The sequence below is a fragment of the Natrix helvetica genome (genome assembly GCF_964273705.1).
Source record: "Natrix helvetica genome assembly, chromosome: 7".
Classification (NCBI taxonomy): domain Eukaryota; kingdom Metazoa; phylum Chordata; class Lepidosauria; order Squamata; family Natricidae; genus Natrix; species Natrix helvetica.
Window position 1 is genome coordinate 74,263,479 of NC_138558.1, and position 23,498 is coordinate 74,286,976.

General features: G+C 45.7%; 1 protein-coding gene across 1 annotated transcript in view; it reads left to right on the forward strand.

Moving 5' to 3' along the window:
• The window catches only part of LIMCH1 (LIM and calponin homology domains 1), a gene marked incomplete at its 5' end in the record, with an annotated part of 198,638 nt that extends 187,871 nt beyond the window's left edge, over positions 1-10,767 (forward strand). The window contains 4 exons of the mRNA XM_081959722.1: positions 5,584-5,692; positions 6,488-6,590; positions 7,451-8,882; positions 9,294-10,767. Coding sequence (XP_081815848.1) covers positions 5,584-5,692; positions 6,488-6,590; positions 7,451-7,476 — 238 coding nt within the window. The 3' untranslated portion in view covers positions 7,477-8,882; positions 9,294-10,767. The remainder of the gene's footprint in view (positions 1-5,583; positions 5,693-6,487; positions 6,591-7,450; positions 8,883-9,293) is intronic.
• Between the last annotated feature and the right edge of the window lie 12,731 nt (positions 10,768-23,498).

The window sequence follows — 23,498 nt, forward strand, 5'->3', positions numbered from 1 at the left end:
CAGCAGGCCCAACTGACTCCCTGGGCCCCATCTCACACCTAGAGTCTCACATCCGGATATCTGAGGTACGGCGAATTCTCTCGGTGCCAGGACTTCCCGTATAATGACCGCTACCCCGCCACCCCTACCCCGGGCACGAGGCTGATGGAATACACGGTATCCTGGTGGGCACATTTCCACGAGGGGCAAACCCCCCTCGTGGCCCAACCAGGTTTCCGTGATCCCTGCAAGGTCCGGCTCCCCCTCAGAAACCAGATCATGGATGAGGGGGGCCTTATTAACAACGGACCTTGCGTTACACAACATCAGCCTCATGCCCTGGCTCTGTAAACCCTGACCACCTAGAGTGCGGGGGTTGGTACAAACGACCGGGCGTATCCAGCGCCGACGGTCTCCCAACCGACTACAGAATCTTCTTCTGTCCTCGCATCCACCCCTTCCTACGACCGTTGGGATATAGGAACCCTCTAAAGGAACGTCATACTGACTCCCCTCCCCCACTCCGCTCTCTTCCTCCTCAGTCCCACCTGTTCGCCTGGCTCTATTCCCTTTCCTGGTCTGGCTGACCCCTAACCCCCCCCCCCCTGGATCCCCTTAAAACATTTAAAAGACATTTGCACAAAAACCCCCGGAGCCTCCTCTTCCTCCACCTCTCTGGATTGATGCATCCGTCATCAAGGTGGGCCCTCGAAAGGGCAGAGGGCCATATTTGCGAGAGGGGGGACTCCCGCAATAAAATCAGGTCTACCCTTGAGTAAGAATAAACCATAGTTCAGCAGGGCCTCAGATCGGTTGAGGGTGCTACAGATGTTAAAATCACTTTAAAAGATGTTAAAATAGGTGCTGCATACAGCACTGAGTCCAGTAAAATGCAGAGAGATGCAGAAAGCCAGAGCCTGGGTACCGATGGTAAGAGCCAAAGTCCTAGGTGGGGATGATGGATATGGCAGACCAGTCAATCAGTCTGCAGATGGTCAGAACATAGGTGGGCAGTAGAAAAACAGTAGGGAGCAGGTGGTTGGTGGATGGTAAACCGGGGATAATAAACAGGGGGCAGATGGTCAATGGTGGTAGATAGGTGGTAGGTGGTAGGCAGATGATTGGTGGTAGTCAACAGGGGCAAAAGATCAAAACAAGGTAGGCAGGGGCAGATGGTTTCCTGCCAAGCCTCTATCACCTCTGTCACCTCTGGCACTGAAGGTCTACTGCTGGCCACCGACAGGCCCCCTAGTTCCTATCTGACTTCCAGCATTGAGCCACCCTCCTCTTACCAAGTCTCCAGCGTTGAAGAGCCACTACCTTCGCTCCTCCCCTCTCCTTCGCTCCAGCAGCCGCCATTGCCTTTCCCTGTATATCCCCTATGTGTTCGGCGCCTCGAGTCGCCGCGCCGCACCACTCCTGCCCCAGGGGCCATTACCACCAGCCTCCGACGCCTCAGCCGGCCTCCAATCCTCCCGCCGACGTTTTGGCGCTTCGGCGCTTCGTCAGGCCTCCAGGGCTCCCGGCGCCAGGCTCCTCGGCCCCTCCAGGCACCGCCAGCACCGCCAGTAGCCTGCATAACTCCAGCTTCGCCCAGCCGCTCCACACACTCACAAACATGCCAGCCGGCTTCGCCCCACCATCCCATGCCGTCCCACACCCAGCGTCTCCACAGCGGAAGCAGCAGTAGCAGCGGCCGGCGCTGACTCCCTCTCCCCTTCTCCGGCTCTCTCACCTCTCGCGTTTTCTTCGGATTTCTCAATCGCCAGACCACCCTGGAGACCCGTTAGGGTCATGATGGAAAGCCAGGGTGGTCCTTTACTGGACCCGGTCCTCACAGTCGGCATAGAGGACCAGTAGCACTCCCTGCTCACTCAGGCAAGCCCCGCAGTCATACGGAGCTCACGGGTAGACCGCCATAGCTCCAGGAAGCTCCTCCCCTAATCAGTTTAATTAGATTAATTTAGTTTAGCTTATTGTCATTGCACCTTGTACGAAATTAAATACCATCTTCAGTGTACATTATAACTATAAAAATAAAAACACAAACACACATCCTTCACCTGCTGTATAATTGAAATTGAAAATGCAATATGGCATTAATATTGCACTATACCTGTGATCGCAAGGCTATGGCACACAAGCCACAGGTGGCACATGGACCCATTTCTGGGGGCATGCAAGGCGTTGCCCTGTCAGCAAATCTGCGCGCTAGCCAGCTGATTTTCTGCCTTGATTTTCAGCTGTTTTTCGCCCTCCGGAGGGCGAAAAACCGCCCAACGGGCAATCCAGAGGTCCATTCCCGAACTTCCAGTTTGCGTGTTGGATCATTTTTCCGCCTCCCCGGGCTCCTAGAAAGCCTTTGGAGCCTGGGGAGGGCGAAAAACGGACCTACCGGGCCCACCACTGGAAGTCGGAAAACGGGCCATTTCTGGCCTCCGGAGGGCCTCTGGGTGGGCGGGGAGGATGTTTTCGCCCTCCCCAGGCTCCAAGAAAACTGTCCGTGCATGCACAGGGCAGCAGGGTGGTGGTGGGGGGTCATGCTCATGCGTAGAGGGCATGGCACGGGAGGGGGGCATTAAATTATGGGAGTGGGCTTGCGAGTGCGCTAGTGCATCCAGGCGTGCTTTTGGCACCCAAGGCGAAAAAAGTTCACCATCACTGCCCTGTACCATAGAATTCAATATAATTACTACCCTGGAATAGAGCACCCACGATTTCCTCCACTGGTTCAGGCAAACCAGTCCAAATTGGTAGAATACCCCCTGTGGTTTATCCCCTTCAAGTGGTGACAATGAGAAATGTGGGGGTTTTTTGAACCAAGAAAGTCTGTTTTTGCAAAAACTCAACCCTCAGAAAAAGGTATCTACCAGCTGTGGCATTGATTGCTCTGGAAGCTATCTATGGTGGACTTCCAAAATGCTCATCTGAGCTCCCATCCTTTTCAGGAGCTGGGCATACCAGTTGCTAAGTTAGAGTCCAAAACAATCCAGGATCAACCTGTTGAGTTGACTTGAAGACAGTCTCCTCTCTGGAATCTTCTGGCTCCTCCCATCCAAAGAGAGCAAAACATTTTCTGGAGAAAGTTCTCAACAGTTCTGAATTTGGTCAGTAGATGTCAGTGAATCACTGCAGATCTGCTAACGCAGCTCTGAAGCGCTAAGATTTGAGCAAGCCTCACCATGATAGGATGATGTCACTGATCCAAGGGCTGAAACTTTGGTGCCTGCTTCTTTTCTGTAAGTTGGGGACAGCTCGTTCCCACCCTCACCTTTTTTGTAAAGCAGAAAGTTACACCTTTGGAAATTCAACCAATTCTGGAATTAGACAGTGGGAAAGGGTAGAGTTGGAAGAAAAAGTTGGATTGCATAATCAAATAGAGAGGGGGAGAGGCTTAAGCGACAAATATGGGAGGAAAACTAAAAGGGAAATAAGATTAAAGGTTCAGGTGTGGGTAAGAGATGATGGATAAGGGAAAATAGAGTAAAAAAAATACCTTTATGAATATATTTCAATAATGTGTATTAGAATTGTGCAGGTTGGAAAATTATCTTAGCAGTTTGATAGCTATCAGGATAATAAATTAATAAAAGAGATACGAAGAATTGGAAAATTAGATTTTGAATGACTGTACTACTAAATAAGTATAAAAATATGAATAGCAGTGAAATGTTAGAATTAAACAATGGGTGATTAGGTGTGTGTGTGTGTGTGTGTGTGTATAATACCACCGTATTGGGTATCATGGTTTTTATTATTATATACTTTATTCATTAAACATGAAACTCAGTCAACTGAACTTTCAAAAATGCATCACAAATACCATTAACTAGTGCTAATGGTTGATATGGGTTGCTACCAGCATCCTAGGTATCATCCAGCATCCTAGGTTTATTATTGTTGTTGTTGTTGTTGTTGTTGTTGTTATTATTATTATTTTCTATACTCCCACATACATCCCTGCGGCCAATTCGCTCTCACAGGGAGGGGCTTCTCCAGGTGCCGTCCACTAGGCAATGCCAGCGGGCGGCGCCAAGGAGTAGGGCCTTCTCTGTGATGGGCCCAACCCTCTGGAATGACCTCCCCCCCCGACATTAGAACCACCTTGGACTTCCAAAAATTGAAGACTCACCTGTTCCGATTAGCTGGCCTGGCATAATTATAACTGTTATAACTGTTACCTCCTGGAAATATATTTTTAACTGGTATTTTAAGGATATTGTTTTAAATTTAATTGATTTTAGGGGTTTTAAAGCCATATTTATATTCTTGCTGTACAGTTCTTTTAATTCTTTCACCTCCTCCATATTTATTTATTTATTTATTCATCTGTTTACCTATTTAATGAATTTTACTGTGGATGATGTATTTGCTGTGTGGACTGTACACCGCCCTGAGTCCCTTTTGGGAGAGGGGGCGGTCTAGAAGTGCAAAGAAATAAAATAAATAATAATAAATACTGTGTTTGTCAGGCTTCCAAGTAATAGACCCAGGGCAGGTAAATTCCTCAAAGAATAGCTTTAATTGGATATATCGTATTGGCACAGATCTGGTGAAAACCGACTCTGAAGGTACCCGTGGTTTTCACCTAATTAAAAGTACCGTATTTTTCGGAGTATAAGACGCACCTTTTTCCCCTCAAAAAAGAGGCTGAAAATCTGTATACAGATTTATCTGTATACACTGAATACAGCATTTTTTGCCTTCCAAAACCCATCCCCTTTACCAAAATGGCCGTGCATTGCCTTTAGGAGGCTTCCAGAGTGCTCCTGGGGGCTGGGGAGGGCAGAAATGAGCAAAAGACGGCCCATTTTTTGTTCAATTTTGCTCCCCCCCCCCCCAGCCCCAAGGAGCACTCTATAAACCTCCTATTGCCCTTTTTTGACAAAAAATGGGCCCGTTTTCACAAAAAATGGGCCATTTTTTGCTCGTCCCCCCCCCCCCACAACGCCCCCAGCCACACTCTACAAGCCTCCTAAAGGCTATTCATGCCCTTTTATTTTAAAAAAAGCGGGCCTGTTTTTGCGAAAAACGGGCCATCTTGGGGAGGTTTGCAGAGTGCAAAAACTTTTTTTTTTTAATTTGCCTCTTCAAAACCTTGGTGCGTCTTATACTCCAAAAAATATGGTAAATGTTTTCTCTCAACCGCAAACAATCAGTCACCTGGTCCAATCAAGACACTGTCTGGTTGCCTGGCGACCTTGCTCCTCCTTTCTCAGGCCAAGTGTGAGACTGTCCTTGGTTCTCAGGAGAAAGTATTTTATTTTGGCTACAAAACCCCAGCTATCTCTAATCCCCACCTTCCCTATCCCTCAGCTCCAATGTGGCAACACTGAAGCCCCAAAGATGGCTTCGGCCAGACCAGCTTCAAGGTTGAAAATGTTTTTATTGTCGTTTTATTTATTTATCAATGAAATCAACTTTGACACCCCTGGTTTATAGCAACTGTGGCAAGTAATGTCGTAAAATGGGGGCAACACCCAACCTAACTGACGTTTCACTTAGCAAGAAAAAGGATGCGCTCGATTCTGGTCATAGAGTTGAGGGTTCGTGGAATGTCGGAAGGCCCCTGGAAAGGCTTCAACTCCCGTTTTATCGTTTCAGGTCAATCAGTGGGAAGAAGCTCTGCTCCAGCTGTGGACTCCCCCTTGGAAAAGGAGCTGCCATGATTATTGAAACCCTCAGTCTGTATTTCCATATTCAGTGCTTCAGGGTAGGTGCTCCTCTCAAATTAAAACTTTTATAAAAACTTTTATAAAATAGAAAGGGAAAAAAAAAACGTGGAAAAGTAAGCAGAGGGAAAAAGAGCGGGTATAGTATAATGAAACGCATGCGGTGGCTCAGCGGCTAAGACGCTGAGCTTGTCGATCAGAAAGGTCGGCAGTTCGGCGGTTCGAATCCCTAGCGCCGCGTAATGGAGTGAGCTCCCGTGACTTGTCCCAGCTTCTGCCATCCGAGCAGTTCGAAAGTGCGTAAAAATGCAAGTAGAAAAATAGGGACCACCTTTGTTGGGAAGAGAACAGCGCTCCGTGCGCCTTCGGTGTTGAGTCACGCCGGCCACATGACCACGGAGACGGCTTTGGACAACCCTGGCTCTTCGGCTTTGAAACAGAGATGAGCACCGCCCCCTAGAGTCAGGAACGACTATCACATATGTACGAGGGGAACCTTTACCTTTAGTATTAAAAAAAAGGGGGTGGGGGGGAAGGCACCAACTTCTGACTCTTTGGCGCAGTCAAAAGTAACAACATTACAACTACAACTGTATTGTTTTTACACAGCAATGTGTCCAAGCCATTTCGGTAACAATACGCCTGTCCTAATTTACAAAAAATAGAATCAAAGTTTCATTTTTTCCCTCTGTCTCTCATTGCAAACACAAAATCCGGAAGCAATTTGGGACTAGAGAGAAAAATGAAATCTAATCCCTTCGTTAGAGATTCTCATTAGAGTCGCCGTTAAGGGCAGCGAAGTAAAAAATATGCCTCCTTCTTTGCCCATGCAATAGTGCGGAATTTGTAAGGGACAAGTCGGAGACGCAAAAACTGGAACGGACGTCCGGATCAAAAGCGGTCTTCTCACCTGCAGTGATTGTTACATCAAATCCAGAAGTAAGTATCCGAAGCCGATCTTAGCAAAAACACCTTGATTCTTTCACGGGTTTAGCCCAAAAGGAATTTTTTTAGCCTCTCAGTTTGCCCCAACTGAGCTTTATGGATACGATCACACCAGTGGTTGGATTGCTCCCGGCATTACTGCCAGTTCGGTGTGAGCACGATTCTTCCGCGCATTCGCAGTTGCCCATAAATAGGTCTGCGCATGTGCAGAACATTAAAAAACGGGGGGGGGGGGGCTGCCGCAAAAACCGGGCTGCCGTTTCCGATGATCCAGGGCGGCAAACCATTACCAGTTTGGCCAAACTGATCCGAACTGATAGGAATCCACCTCCGGATCACACCACGGTAAATTGCTTCATTTGCAAAAGTGGCAAATGCTTATAGCTGAATGGAGGTGGGGATGGCACAGCGTTGTTGTCCATAAGAGTTGGAAATTCTCAACTCAAAAAATGGAGGAAGTCGGGCATTTACAAATTGGTCTTGTTTTATTTGAGCCTGTTGTACCTTTTGATGGGTAGGTCGTCTTGCCTTATTTCAGTTTGTAGCATTGTTTTATGATATAAATACATCTCCTCTCTCCCCCTACTCTCTCTCCCTCTCTCTCCTCTTTCTCTCCTCTCTCTTTTTCTCCCTCTCCCCCCTTTTCTTTCTCTCCTCTCTCCCTCCGCCCTTTTCTCACTCTGTCTCCTTTCTCTCTTACCCTTCTTTCTCTCCCTCTCATTTCTCTTTCTCTCTCCCCCCTCTCTCCTTTCTATCTCCCTTACCCTTTTTGCTCTTCTTTCTCTCCTTCCCTCTCTCTCCTTTCTCTTACTTCCTCCCCTCTCCTCTTTCTCTCTCTTTCTCCCAAAACGTAGCTGCTGGCCAGCCAACCACTTTGTGACCAGGATCTCAGTTCCGCGTAAGATGATCTCCTCGGGGGGACCATCCTCCTTTGTGTCCTGAGGCTGTTCGGCGTGTAAGAGCTCAAATCCAAGGACTCCTTAGCTCTCCGTCTCCCTCTTTCAGCTCATGGGTCGAAAGAGCCTTGAACGCCTCTCTCCTCACGCGATACATCCTTTGATTTCCCGCGTTCACTTACGTTACATGTATGAAGTCTGTGGCTGCACGGTTAAGCACTTTTCCCCTCCCAGCAAAAGCCCCTTCCAAAATAACGGTGACGCTTGATTTTCAGATCCGATATTTTGAAAGGGACGGAAAGGCAATAAATCCCTGCTGTTTCCTGCGCGAACTTTGCAAGATGTTATCTAATATGCCGATATATTACTTTCATTAATTGAGTTCTCGGGGGTGGGGGGTGGGGGGAGGTTGAGCGGCATTGTAGAGATCACCTTTTCGGTTTATTACTAAAGAGGTGACTTTTTTTTATACAGGCTAGTTTGATAAAACACATTTTAATTCTGAAAAACCTTTTACTTAACATTGCCTTCCGTGGAGGGTAGGGATTCTCTCAATAAATTATTGCCCTTCCGGTCACGGCGTCTCTGAAAACGTAAAACCTAAAACCATCTGTAGTAACAGATCATCTGCGTATAATGTTGGCATTTTCACCAAACCAACCCTATAAACCAGGGGTGTCCAAACTTGGCAACTTTAAGACTTGTGGACTTCAACTCCCAGAATTCCCCAGCCAGCAGAGCTGGCTGGGGAATTCTGGGAGTTGAAGTCCACAAGTCTTAAAGTTCCCAAGTTTGGACACCCCTGCTATAAACATTCAGCAATTCTGCAACTATCTGACGGATCATGTCACCTTTTTTTTTTTTTTTAATAGCCGACTTTTGCTAACCGTTTCGGGTTTAAACTAAGATAAAGACTCTGTGTTTCATTTTTACCGGGAAAATAAATAACATTACCACGCCCCTTTTGCAGTTACTCTTTAACAGTGATGGCAAACCTTTTTGGCACTGAGTGCCCAAACCAGAATGTGTGTGAATGTGCGTGGCCACAGCACCGGAAACCCTCCGCGCACTGCCCAGCTGGTCTTCGCGTATACTGGTGAACCAGAAAGCAAGGACTGACTGGTTCGCGCATGCCTGTTTTTTGGGCCTGTTTATGCCATTTTCAAGCTGGTTTTTGGGCCGTTTACTGGCCCCAAAACAGCCTGAAAAACAGCCTGAAAACAGCCCAGAAAAGGCCTGATTATCAACCCGAAAAATGGCCTGCTTACTGGACATTTTTGTCTGTTTTCAGGCCATTTTCCTGCTGTTTTTCAGGCCATTTTTTGTCCATTTTCTGGCTGTTTTTCTGGCCGTTTTCAGGCCATTTTTAGTCCAAAATGGCCTGAAAATGGTCCAAAAACCAGCCTGAACAGCAGCCTGTTTGTGGCCATTTTTCAGGCCATTTTCAAGCCATTTGTTAGGCCATTTTCTGGCCATTTTTTTGTCCAAGAAACAGCCTGAAAATGGCCCAGAAAAGTCCCAGATAACAGCCCGAAAAATGGCCTATTTTTCTGGCTGTTTTCAGGCCATTTTCAAGCTGTTTTTCAGGGCGTTTTTTGAGCCATTTTCAGACCATTTTCTGGCCATTTCTTGGTCCAAAAATGGCCAGAAAATGCCCAGATAACAACCCGAAAAATGGCCTGTTCTCTAGCCATTTTTGGGGCGTCTTCTGGCTATGTTTTGGGCCGTTTTGGGGGCATTTTCAGGCCGTTTTTTGGTCCACAAATGGCCTGAAGAACAGGCTGAAAATGGTCCAGAAAAGGTCCAAATCACAGCCTGAAAAATAGCCTATTTTTAGCCATTTTTCGGGCCATTTTCCGGCACTCCAGCGCACACGAAAACCAGCTGGCCAAGCATTCCGGAAGCCAGGAGAGCAGCTGGCCAAGGCACATGTGCCCACAGAGAGGCCTCTGTGTGCCACCTCTGGCGCCCGGGCCATAGGTTCCCCATCACGGTTCTATAATGAGGTGGAAATCTCAGTTAACTGTGAAATGGAAATTCTGCAGTAACCAGTTTAACATGGTAGGCGATAATTTGAGATTATCCAAAATTTCCAATTCCCCCTTTGGCTCTCTGAGGAAGTAGTGAGAGCGTAAAATGGGCTCCCCTTGTAATAAATCCCCAGTCCACCTTTAATAGAAACCCTGAATAGAATTATAATGATGATAAAATCCAAAGCAGAGGCCAGTACAGGTAGTTCTCCACTTAACAACCGTTCGTTTAGTGAACGTTCAGTTACGACGCCACTGAAAAAAAAGTGACTAAGGACCGGTTTTCGCACTTACACCCGTTCTAGTGTCCCCCATGGTGACGTGATCAAAATTCAAACACTTGGCCACTGACTCCTACTTACGACGGTCGTAGTATCCCGGGGTCCCACGATCCCCTTTTGCGACCTTCAGATTCACTTAACAAACGTGTTCCTAACTTAACAATGGCAACAATTCACGTAACAGCTGAAGCAGAAAAGGTCATAAAATGGGGCCAAACTCATTTAACAGAAGAAACGTTGGGCTCAATTGTGGTCGTAAGTCGAGGACCCCCTGTGCGGGCCATTTGCAGTGACCACATGGGGACGTTCCTCTGTTACGTCGGCTTTTCTCCATAATGACCGATTTAATCACCAGCATAGATTAAAATACTCTGGTTTTCCTCATCTTCTTAAATTTTTCATTATTCTATGAAAATAGCTCTCTCGTCAGGCTCCCACAATGTGACCCATAGGTTATTTCAGTTATTTTTTGGGGGGGGGGAGGCGGGGAGATTTAAGAGCAGTGTCAAGAAAAAAAACCAATTCACTATATAGCGAGTTGAAATACTAAACACATGTTTTAAAGAGTGATTTACATGGCAATATTATAACTGTAACGGAGTTGTTTTTTTTTAAGCGTTCCCAAAAAAACTGTATGTAGCTTTCCATTTCTCTAGATGGCAGACATAACCGTGTCATAATTATTTTTATATCTCCTTCATTCTCGGCACTTCCTAAATGATCCATTATTCTTGTTATTTAGAACTAATTCTGTACCCAGTATAATGACTGATATGGCTGGAAAGCCGAAAGGGGGGACTTCTGTTACAGACAAGATCACCAAAGTCTCAAAATACCAATTATTACACTAATCTCTATTAATGATATTTATTCTAAAATGCTCTGGGAAGGAAGAAAATTGTCTAAAAATGCAACTGCTTTTATAGTAAATGTTACATTTATAAATAAACATTGATTAAAATGAGTGGCGTTTTGGTTTCGTGGCGTTTGGAAGGAGTACAGTGCAGGAAGATTTTAAATGTATTTATTTATCAAATTTAGCAACTCCCCACCTCCCTCACAGTACAAATACATACATAAATAATAACCTTATTTTTATTTTATTACTTCATTATTGTGTACAATGACATTACTTGTTATGGCTGTTCTGACCGTGGCTTTCCCAAAAAGCCCGAGGCAGATTCCTGGTCCCGACAAAACCCCTTTTATTAAATGAGTGTGAATTCCTCTCATTCACATTCAGCCAAGGCCTGGCAAAAAGTCTTTCAAAGGAATATTTATGACCACAGACCTTATCTAGCTTGGAAAGTTGCCATGTAAATATTGTCCAAATAAGGTGCTGTTCAAGGAAAGACTGGGCACAGAGTCTCTGAGATTCACGGACAGATCTTCACACTCCTGAAACGAATCTAACGACCGAACGAACGAATTGTTTCCTGCAAAAGCCTCCTCCTCTTTCGCTCCTCTTTTATTTCCTCTGGGAGGGGCCCTTTGTACACCTGTGGCTTTACTCCCACGTCGACCCTGATTTCTGAGTTGTTCTTTTCTTCTGGCAGCTCTGCGCATGCGCACACTGGGAACAGGCTCCAGCTGTTCCTCTGCCTCACTGCTGTCTAACTCCAAAGGCACCTGATTACTGCCAGACGGCCTCGCCCCCCTCTCTGCCTCCGAAACAGAGTCCTTGTCCGATCCTTCCCCAGCCTCCAGGACTGGCCCATACTCCTCCCCAACCTCCTCACTGTCCGACTCCTGCCAGCTCCACTGGGATCCTTGGTGCTCTCTAAGCTTTAAGTATGAATTTTTGAATTTTTACGTACTCCTGATTCAAAGATAATCATCTCTTTTCTGACATTTTCAACTATAGGTAATCCAACCACAATTGAGCCCAAAATAACTGTTGCTAAGTGAGACATTTGTTAAATGGTTCCTGCCCCCTTTTACGACCTTCCTGGCCACAGTTGGGACGAGTCAGTTCCACATTTTGATGACGTGATCTTGGAGATGCCATAATGGTTGCAATTGTGGGGAAACGGTCAGAAGTCACTTTTTTCAGTGTCATCGTAACTTTTGAGCAGTCACTAAATGAACCAGAAGTCAAGGACTATCTGAAATTCTGTTTCCCAAGTTCTCTTCTTTAAAACATCTTCATGTTTACCATATAATCTCTGTTCACCTGTCATTAACAAAACCTTGACAGTTTATGCATATTTATGGAGGCAGATTTCATGCATTTTCCCTTCCAATAAGCCTATATAAATATGCATAAACTGTCAAGGTTTTGTTAATGACAGGTGAACAGAGATTATATGGTAAACATGAAGATGTTTTAAAGAAGAGAACTTGGGAAACAGAATTTCAGATAGTCCTTGACTTCTGGTATATACACCTACACCCGTGAAAATCTACGAAAATATATATATATATATATATATATATATATTTTTTCGTAGATTTTCACGGGTGTAGGTATGCTGGTTTTGTTGTATTCGGGTCTTTTCCCGTGTAAGGTTGAGATTGTCTTTGCAACGTTTCGGCAGGATCACACCTGCCATCTTCAAGCCATTTTTAAGCCCACAGCTTGAAGATGGCAGGTGTGATCCTGCCGAAACATTGCAAAGACAATCTCAACCTTACACGGGAAAAGACCCGAATACAACAAAACCAGCATACCTACACCCGTGAAAATCTACGAAAATATATACACACACACACACACACACACACACACATATAGTCCTTGAGTTATAACGGTTTGTTTAGTGACCTTTCAAAGTTACAACAGCACTGAAAAAAGTGACTTACGACCATTTCTCACACTTACGACCGTTACAACATCCCCATGCCCACGTGATTTACGTTCGGATGCTGGACAACTGACTCTTACGTATGACGGTTGCCAGGTCCCAGGGTCATGTGATCCCCTTTTGCGACCTTCTGACAAGCAAATGGGGAAGCCAGATTCACTTAGCAGCCGTATTACTAGCTTAACATCTTCAGGGGTTCCCTTAGCAAATGTGGCGAGAAAAGTCGGAAAAATGGGGGCAAAACTCACTGAACAAATGTCTCACTTAGCGACATAAACGTTGGGCTCAAGTTGAGGACGATCTGCACGCAATCATCCACAAACCACCAAAGCACAAGGAAATATACCACAATCGTTGGAATCCAATATTGCACGGTAGGGTCAAAATTAGAAAACACTTGTCAGGGGTGCTGAACCCATTATTCTAGATTTCTTGTGATCTAGAACCGTTTAGAACGTATTGGCCTCTTTCTTGTGTGAGTACAGGGATACAAAGAAAGGGGTTGAGGCCCTAGAAAGGGTGCGGAGAAGAGCCACAGAGATGATGAGGCTAAATCATATGATGAGCAGCTAAGGGGACAAGGTGGGTTTAGCTTATCAAAGAGAGGGGAAGAAGAGAAGAGAAGGAAAAGTAGAAACCAAATAGAATTAGAAGAGAACCAGAAGAGAAGATAATTAAGAAGAGAAGAGAAGGAAAGTAGAAACCAAAGAGAACTAGAAGAGAACTAGAAGAGAAGATAATTAAGAAGAGAAGAGAAGTAGAAACCAAATAGAACTAGAACTAGAAGAGAACCAGAACAGAAGAGAAGGAAGAGAAGGAAAAGTAGAACTAGAACTAGAAGAGAACCAGAACAGAAGAGAAGGAAGAGAAGGAAAAGTAGAACTAGAACTAGAAGAGAATCAGAAGAGAATTAAGAAGAGAAGAGAAACCAAATAGAACTAGAACTAGAAGAGAACCAGAACAGAAGAGAAGGAAGAGAAGGAAAAGTAGAACTAGAACTAGAAGAGAATCAGAACAGAAGAGAAGGAAGAGAAGGAAAAGTAGAACTAGAACTAGAAGAGAACCAGAACAGAAGAGAAGGAAAAGTAGAACTAGAACTAGAAGAGAATCAGAAGAGAATTAAGAAGAGAAGAGAAACCAAATAGAACTAGAACTAGAAGAGAACCAGAACAGAAGAGAAGGAAGAGAAGGAAAAGTAGAACTAGAACTAGAAGAGAATCAGAACAGAAGAGAAGGAAGAGAAGGAAAAGTAGAACTAGAACTAGAAGAGAACCAGAACAGAAGAGAAGGAAAAGTAGAACTAGAACTAGAAGAGAATCAGAAGAGAATTAAGAAGAGAAGAGAAACCAAATAGAACTAGAACTAGAAGAGAACCAGAACAGAAGAGAAGGAAGAGAAGGAAAAGTAGAACTAGAACTAGAAGAGAATCAGAACAGAAGAGAAGGAAGAGAAGAAAAAGTAGAAACCAAACAAAACTAGAGAAGAATCAGAATAGAATGAAGAAGAGAAGAGAATGAAGAGAAGAAGAGAAGGAAAGGTAGAACCAAATAGAACTAGAAGAGAACTAGGACAGAATAGAATGAAGAAGAGAAGGACTAGGGGAGACATGACAGCATCTTCCAATATTTGAAGAGCTGTGATAGGGTAGAGGGCCTTGATTTATTCTCCAAACCACATGAGGACAGGACGAGAAGGGACAGGCGGAAGCTTACCAGAGGAAGACCCAACCGGGAAATAAAGAGAAATTTCCTGATAGTGTGAACTATTAATTAATGGGACAACTTTTCTCCTCGAATTTTGGATGCTCCATCACTAGAGGTTCCCAAAAAAAATCAGACAACCAGGGTCTGAGGACTCCTGCCTTGGGCAGCTGGGGGTTGGATTAGAAGACCTCCAAAGGTCCCTTCCAGCCCTATGACTCTATCATCCTATACTTCTAGCTTTTTCTTAACCTCCTTCAATCTCTCCTTCCTTCTCAAAATCCCAGGCCCTTGGATTGTTCTTCGTAGAACTCAGTTGATACTTATCCTGACCACCAGGAGGCATCACGTTATCAGTTTCAGCCTGGAAAAATCCTTAAACACAGAGAGAGGGTCCATAACTCTGTGCTGGGTGGGGATGAATTCCGGGGGTGGGGGGGTGGGGTTGAAGTCCATCCATCTTGAAAGTTGTCAAGGTTAAGAAACACTGCTTGGTGGGACTCAACAAATTGAAGTCATCTATAGACCTTTGCAGTGGGAAGACTACTTTGTAGGAGCTGTCCAGGTGCTGAAGCTCAGCCATTTTGCACAAAGAAACCTGTGGAGACAATGGCTGATGACTCTACCTTTAAGTTCTCAGACATTCAACGTACAACATCATTATCTGTTAGCTTGATTCTTATCCCATTTTTATTACTTTAACAGAACAACAAAGTTGGAAGGGACCTTGGAAGTCTTCTAGTCCAACCCCCTGCTCAAGCAGGAGACTCTATACTTTTTTGGCAAATGGGTACTCAATCCCTTCTTAAATCCTCACAATGTTGGAGTACTCACAACTTCTGAAGGGAAGCTGTTCCACTGGTTAATTGTTCAGGAAATTTCTCCTTTGTTCCAGGATGCTTCTCTCTTTGATGAGTTTCCACCTGTGACATCTTGTCCTGCTTTGAAAAATAGCTTGACTTCTTCTTCTTTGTTGCAACCCTTCAAATACTAGAATACTGCTATCATGTCATCCCTGGTCCTTTTCATTAAACTAAACATGCCCAGTTCCTGCAACCGTTCCTCATATGTTTTAGCCTCCAGTCCCCTAATCATCTTTGTTGCTCTTCTCTGCACTCTTTCTAGAGTCCCCACATCTTTTTTACATCGTGGCGACCAAAACTGGTTGCAGTACTCCAAGTGTGGCTTTACAAAGGCTTTGTAAAGTGGTATTAACACTTCACGGGATCTTGATTCCATCCCTCTGTTTATCCAGCCTAGAACTGTGTTAGCTTTTTTGGCAGCTGCTGCACACGGCTGGCTCCTATTTAAATGGTTGTCCACTAGGCCTCCAAGATCCCTTTCACAATTACTACTGTTGAGCAAGGTACCACCTATACTGTACCTGTGCATTTTGTTTTTGTTGCCTAAATGTGGAACCTTACTCTTTTCACCATTGAATTTCATTTTGTTAAGGGGCCATTGTTCAAGTCTATTTAGGCCAGGGGTGTCCAAACTTGGGAACTTTAAGACTTGTGGACTTCAATTCCCAGAATTCCCCAGCCAGCATGGGGAATTCTGGGAGTTGAAGTCCACAAGTCTTAAAGTTCCCAAGTTTGGACACCCCTGATTTAGGCCCATCTGGATTTTGAGCCTACCTTCTGGGGTGGCTATTCCTGCTAGTTTGGTGTCAGCTGCAAATTTGATGAGTTTTCCTTCTGTTTTTTCATCTAAATCATTTACGAAAATATTAAAGAGTACTGGGTTATGGTGGCTCAGTGGCTAAGATGCTGAGCTTGTCGATCAGAACATCGGCAGTTCGAATCCCTAGTGCCGCGTAACGGAGTGAGCTCCCGTTACTTGTCCCAGCTTCTGCCAACCTAGCAGTTGGAAAGCAGGTAAAAAATGCAAGTAGAAAAATAGGACTCACCTTTGGTGGGAAGGGAACAGCGTTCCGTGCGCCTTCGGTGTCTAGTCATGCCGGCCACATGACCACGGAGACGTCTTCGGACAGCGCTGGCTCTTCGGCTATGAAACGGAGATGAGCACCGCCCCCTAGAGTCGGGAACGACTAGCACAGATGAGTGAGGGGAACCTTTACCTTTAAAGAGAAGTGCTCACTGGCAGGAGGCTGATGACAGCATGCATTAAATCAGTAACCAGAGCATCACCGTGCGCCGTTGCTCAAGCTTCTAATGCACGATGAAATTAGAAGTCGCAAACTGGTTATTCTTCTCCAAACCCGCTTGCAGAATGCAAAAAACCCACAAAACATTAATGATTTTTTGTGAGGCTCAGAGCACTTAGCTTCCAGCAGAGTGGAAATTTCTCCTCGGACACTGGTCTGGCTTTTAATTGAATTTTGATGAGATGATGGATGTCGTATTTTATTCCAAGTCTAGATGCTACATTAACAACAATGTCGGTTCAGTTTTTCTCTTGGAAAGTAAACTGGAAGGAGTTGCATTAACAGAGGGATACAATCAAGAACAAGGGAGCTACTAATACCACTCTATAAACCCCTAGTAAGGCCACACCTAGAATTCTGCACCCAGTTTTGGTCACCACACTATAAAAAAAGATGTTGAGACTCTGGAAAGAGTGCAGAGAAGAGCAACCAGGATGATGAGGGGACTGGAGGCTAAAACATACGATGAACGGTTGCAGGAGCTGGGCCTGGCTAGTCTAGTGAAGAGAAGAGAAGGACCAGGGGAGACAGGAGAGCAGTCTTCCAATATTTGAGGGGCTGCCACAGAAAGGAGGGGGACAACCTATTTGTTTAAAGCACCTTTGAAGGCCAGACAAGGAATAATGGATGGAAACTGAACATAGTAGAGATTCAACCTGGAAATAAGGAGACATTTCCTGACAGGGAGAGCAATCAACCCATGGAACAGAAGTTGCCTTCGGAAGTTGTGGGAACTTCATCCCTGGAAGCTTTCCAGAAGAGACTGGACTGCCCTCTGTCAGAAATGGTGTCGTGTCTCCTGCTTAGGTGGGCGGGTTGGACTAGATGACCTACAAGTTCCCTTCCAACTGTTAATCTGTATCTGTAAGAGAATTCTGAGCTAAACGGATGCTTTGGGAAGACGCTGACTGGCAAGGATTTGTTGGCATGCCAAATATATATATATATATATATATAGCAAAGCCCTGTTCCAAACCCTTGTTTGCTGAGTGCCAGTTCAGAGAGAGCATTTCTGCGGGCATTGAGCCTAAATGCCATTGCTGGAAATAAGTAAGCCACCCAGGAAGCAAACGCAACAGCTCCCGGTATCCTCACATGACAAATCCAGACATTTCAACTTACAACCATTTCTTTCGCGACCGTTCGAAGCTGTGACAGCGCTGGGGGGAAAAAACCGCTTCTGACTTCTGACTGGTCCTCACACTTACAACTGTCGCCGCCTTCCACAGCCACACCATCAGAATTTGGGCACAGGTAGTCCTCGACATACGACCACAGTTGAGCCCAAATTTTCTGTTGCAAAGTGAGACATTTCTTCAATGAATGACGCTCCCATTTGACGACCTGCCTTGCCACAGTTTTCAGTTAGTTATCCAGTCGTTAAGCGAATCTGGCTCCCCCGTGGATTTTGGCTCGTCGGAAAGTTGGAAAAGCGGGGATCGCGCGACTCCGGGACGCCGTTATAAACATGAGTCAGTTGCCAAGTGCCCTAATTTTGATCGTGTGAGCGTCAACGGTTGTAAGTGTGGAAAACGGTCATGAGTCCCTTTTTCCAGTGTTGTTGTAACTTTGAGTGGTCACTAAGTGAACCGTTGTAAGTCGAGGACTACCTGTATTTACATACAATTGCAGCTTCCCCTGATCTCCACTGGGGACCTTTCCCGCTGGCTCCTGATAAGCACAATCCATGTGGGAAGCTGCATTCCCTTAAGGACCAGAGGATTCGCTCAACAACTGGTGAGTCGCTTAACAACTATAACAAAAAAAGGCCTTAAAATCGGATGTGATTCACTTAACAACTGTCTTGCTCAGGGATGGAAATTCTGGTCGCCCCTCATCCATTTTTGGCTTCCAGGTTGGTGCAGGAGGCCCTCCAGCCCCCAAATGGGGCCCATACATGCACATGAACCCCGAAAATGCAATGCAAGCAGCCCCCGCGCATAGACCTTCCCTGTGCATGCACATGTGTTGAATATAGAATTAGATATAAAAGTAGACTGAATTGAATAGTGGATATATGTTAAAATTGCAAATGAACCAAGAATTATAATTGATTGTTGGATTGAAAACAGAGAAATATTAGAAAGTGAAGTTGGAAACCAATTATCACTTAATACCATTCATTATATAAGTGATTAAGCTAGTTAAGTATTTTATCAATTTTTCTTTCATTCCATATACACAGTGTGTGTCCGTGTGGGGGGCATTTGTGCTGATAAATAAATAAAGGGAGACTAGTATAGATCTATTTCAAGCTATTTAGCTCTCATCAGCTAGCCATACCCTTACTGCAGGGGTGTCCAAACTTGGGAACTTTAAGACTTGTGGACTTCAACTGCATGGCTGGCTGGGGAATTCTGGGAGTTGAAGTCCACAAGTCTTAAAGTTCCCAAGTTTGGACACCCCTGCCTTACTGGGATTCGAACCTGGGCTGTTTTTACATGTTAGGCAATTGTATTAGCCTCTAAGCCACAAGCTCTCCTCCCTTGTCAGCTGAGCCAAGGAAATGATTAAGCATTACTTGGGCATACCAGGTGCTTTAACATAACACTTTATGTATATATACACATACATAGTTGCATTAAAAAACCCAAAATGTTCAGGAATTAAGTAAATTAGACCAAGAGAACCGAATGGGCCCGTATTTCCTTTTCATTTTTATTATCAACAACCAGTTAATGGTACACTTTTGTAAAACTATATGCACATGTAGAAATATTTCCCTTTTTAAATAGAAGCATTCATTTTAACCACATATAAATAAACCGGAGATCCTGAAAACATAATTTAGGACAGTTTAACGCTCACAAAGATATCTTGAAAAAGGAGAGGGGGGGGGGGGAATGGGAAATTAAAAACCCAGCCACGTGCCACCGAGACAGGTCCACGAGGCCCATCTAAAATGCAAAATAATAATAATAACAACTCATATTTTGTTCCATAAAGACACACCATTCAAGACTACAAGGAGAGGGGGAACGTTATTTATACGTCTAATTCGAGTAGACAGGTTTTGCGTCGATATTAACACTATACAATCGAGTCACAGAACACGGTGGTTGAAAGACACGGAAAGGATGTTGGAAAGCATTACCGACAGACAAAACGAAGCTCTAGGGCAGGGGTGTCCAAACTTGGGAACTTTAAGACTTGTGGAATTCTGGGAGTTGAAGTCCACAAGTCTTAAAGTTCCCAAGTTTGGACACCCCTGCTCTAGGGTTTTGTGCCTTTGAAAAGAAAAGGGATTTAAAAACCTTTAAGGGGCGGGGGGCTTAAAAACGGGGTGGACCATGTCATCGCAACCCGGGAAAGGAACACGCTGGGCTGAGACCCATTTGCAACAGGGATTGGGACTCCTTTTGTAAACACCTCCCTGCTTAATAGAAATATACAGCCTTTGGGTCGGATGCAAGAAACTGACGTAAGAAAAGGACGCGATTTCCAACCCCCCCCCCAAAAAAAACCCAGCAAGCTAATCGATGGAAGTAATAATAACCGGATTTTCTTCTGCTGAATGGGTCAAGATGACCAATTCACTTTGGGGTTTTTTTTCAGGGGTTCGGAAGGGTTCAAAAGATGCCCACGCACCCGTGGTGGCATTTTCTTGGCGGTGTGCTTCAATGGTTGAATGAGGACTGTTGAAGTGCGCACTTCGTGGGGAAAAACCCCACCGTGGTGGCCTGTTTCTTCGGTGTTTTAGGCACCTAATTCTAAAAATCAAGAATTTGCAAGCTTGGCCCCTTTAAGACCTGTGGACTTCCAACTCCCAGAATTCCTGGCTGGCTGAGGGATTCTGGGAGTTGAAGTCCATGGGTCTTAAAAGTGGCCAAGGAAGCTTAAAAGCTGCCTGAGGCATTCTGGGAGTTGAAGTCTTAAAAGTGGCCAAGTTTGGAAACCCATACTATAAATCACACCCATGGACTTCAACTCCCAGAATTCTTCAGGCACCATGGCTGGCTAGGGAATTCTGGGAGTTGAAGTCTTAAAGTGGCCAAGTTTGGAGATTTCGTTCACAATTTTGTTTGAATATGTAAAGAGAGTCATCCCAGATACATAAAAAGACACCAGGAGATTTTTCATTCGTCATGAGGACTAGTGGCTCTGAATTCTCCTCTGCCCTCAACCCCCCCCCCCCCCACAACTATCCCTAATCTGCCTTTATTCCTAAACACACCTTATAGGGAACAAGCCCTATTAGAGGTTTGCTTTAAGGGGGGGGGGGGTTAAAAAGTTCACATAATTGTGCAACCAAGAGTGGTGCGGTGGCCTGGAGGTGGCGGTCTTGCCTCACAATCAGGAGGCTGTGAGTTCGATCCTAGGTAGAGGCAGATATTTCTCTCTCTGGGCACATTGAGAATGTATCTGCTCGGAAAAAAACTCCACACTGGCGACAGGGAAGGGCATCCGGCCAGTAAACACTCCGCTCCATTCAGCTGCCCAGACTCCACCCGCGCAAGGGATTTATGGGGGTCATTAAAAGAAGATGATAAAAGAATTGTGCAACTAGGACCTTATAGGGACCTATAGAATTTCTTCCAAATGCTGTTTTTTTTTTTAAAGTCTGCATTCATTAACAAATGGCTTAAAACTAAAACATGGGACTTCCCAAGTTTTTAGTTTTAAGTACAGGCTGTCCTGGACTTACAACCATTCCATGTAGTGACTGTTCAAAGTTACAACGCCACTTTAAAAAAATGACTTAGGGCTGTTTTTCACACTTCATGACAGTTGCAGCATCCTCACGTGATCAAAATTCAGACGCTCGGCAACCAGTCCCTATTTATGACCATTGCTGTATCCCAGAGGTCTGTGCGTATCAGGCAATTCCCTTTTGCGACCCCCCCCCGACAAGCAAAGTCAACGGGGGAAGCTGGATTCGCTTATCCACTGGGTTACTAACTTAGCAACGGCAGTGATTCACTTAACAACAGGCAAGGTCGTAAGATGGGGCAACATTCGCTTAACCCAGGGGTCAGCAACCCACAGCTCTGGAGCCTCATGTGTTTCTTTCATCCCTCTGCTGCGGATCCCTGTCTCCACAATCGCCAATGTGTGATACCTGCCAGCACACAATTTATGGAGCTTTTTGACCCCCCCCAGTAGGCCAACCATGGATCAATCCAAGAAAAGAAACGTTTCAGAAAGAAAACAGAACGTTTAATTCAACTATCTATGCTAGTTTTGTGGCCGCTCAGGAAATAGGCACGGGGAAGGTTTCTGTGGGTCCCAGTGTTTTCTTTTGTGTGGGAAACCGGTCCCAATGTCTCCTTGAGTGCTTAAGGTTGCTGACCCCTTAGCTTAACCAATTCGCCTCCCTTAGCAACAGAAAATTTGGGGCCCCTTGTGGTCGTAAGCCGAAGACTACCTGTACAACTCGCTAACCGGTTACTTCTTAAGATCTAACCTTCAAATTGAAAAATAAGACGGATCTTACCACTATGTAGAGCTGCTGTCTTCTAGTCTCCAACCTTGGCAAATTTAAGCCTGGCGGACTTCAACTCCCAGAATTCCCCAGCCAGCAAAGCTGGGAGTTGAAGTCCGCCAGCTGGCAGGGGAACTCTGGGAGTTGAAGTCCGCCAGCTGGCTGGGGAATTCTGGGAGTTGAAGTCCGCCAGCTGGCAGGGGAATTCTGGGAGTTGAAGTCCGCCAGCTGGCAGGGGAATTCTGGGAGTTGAAGTCCGCCAGCTGGCAGGGGAATTCTGGGAGTTGAAGTCCGCCTGCTGGCAGGGGAATTCTGGGAGTTGAAGTCCGCCAGCTGGCTAGGGAATTCTGGGAGTTGAAGTCCGCCAGCTGGCAGGGGAATTCTGGGAGTTGAAGTCCGCCAGCTGGCAGGGGAATTCTGGGAGTTGAAGTCCGCCTGCTGGCAGGGGAATTCTGGGAGTTGAAGTCCGCCAGCTGGCTAGGGAATTCTGGGAGTTGAAGTCCGCCAGCTGGCAGGGGAATTCTGGGAGTTGAAGTCCGCCAGCTGGCAGGGGAATTCTGGGAGTTGAAGTCCACCTGCTGGCAGGGGAATTCTGGGAGTTGAAGTCCGCCAGCTGGCAGGGGAATTCTGGGAGTTGAAGTCCGCCAGCTGGTGGGGGAATTCTGGGAGTTGAAGTCCGCCAGCTGGCTGGGGAATTCTGGGAGTTGAAGTCCGCCAGGCTTAAAGTTGCCAAGATTGGAGACCCCTGGACTAGTCAACCTAGAAGTCCTCAAACCTCAAGTCCTGGGCTTTTTCCCACCCCAAGCGATGGAGTCTCTGTTGGTAACATCAACCGGTCCTCACCGTGTGCCAGAAAGTTGTCATGTGCATCCCCAAATATGGCCACACCTACAACCAGGTGACGTTGTAATGGGCTATCTACCCCTTGCATGGAAATAGTCTGTCATGCAAAATGTGCCATCTTTGCATCACCTGGGAGGTGAGGTCCTTCCCAGATGTGAACCCTGCGTTGAAACCTTCAGCCAATAGGGGGCAGCAAACCACAGTGGTTCCGGTGTCCTGAGGCTGCCCTCTAGCTGCCAAGCCTCGATGTGCAACCCAGAAAATTGGTACAGGTAGTCCTCCATTTAGTGACTGTTCGGAGTGGGGGGGGAGTGACTTAGGGCCGCTGTTCACAGTTACGACTTTTGCAGGATCCCTGTTGATTCACCAAATTCAAACGCTCGGCAACCGGTTCATACTTATGACTGCGGATGTGCCCCAAGGTCACGCGGCCCCCTTTTGCGACCTTCAGTGAAACAACCAGATGACAAGAAAAGTCATAAAACGGGGAGGGCAAATGCTCCCTTAACCCATGTCTCACTTAAGGACAGAATTTGGGGGCTCTGTTGTGGTCATAAATCGAGGACTACCTGTCCTAATCGAAGAGAAGATTTGTCGCTCGGGGTTGAACTATTGGGGGGGGGGGATCCTTGGCGCTCTCTGAGCTGGGTGGTTTTCTTACAGAAAGTACTTTTTTTTCCTGACCGTTTCATCAGCAGAGTCTGTCGCTGGTCTCTACTGCAGCACCTAGCCCTGTTGATGTTACCTAGTTGGGTAGCG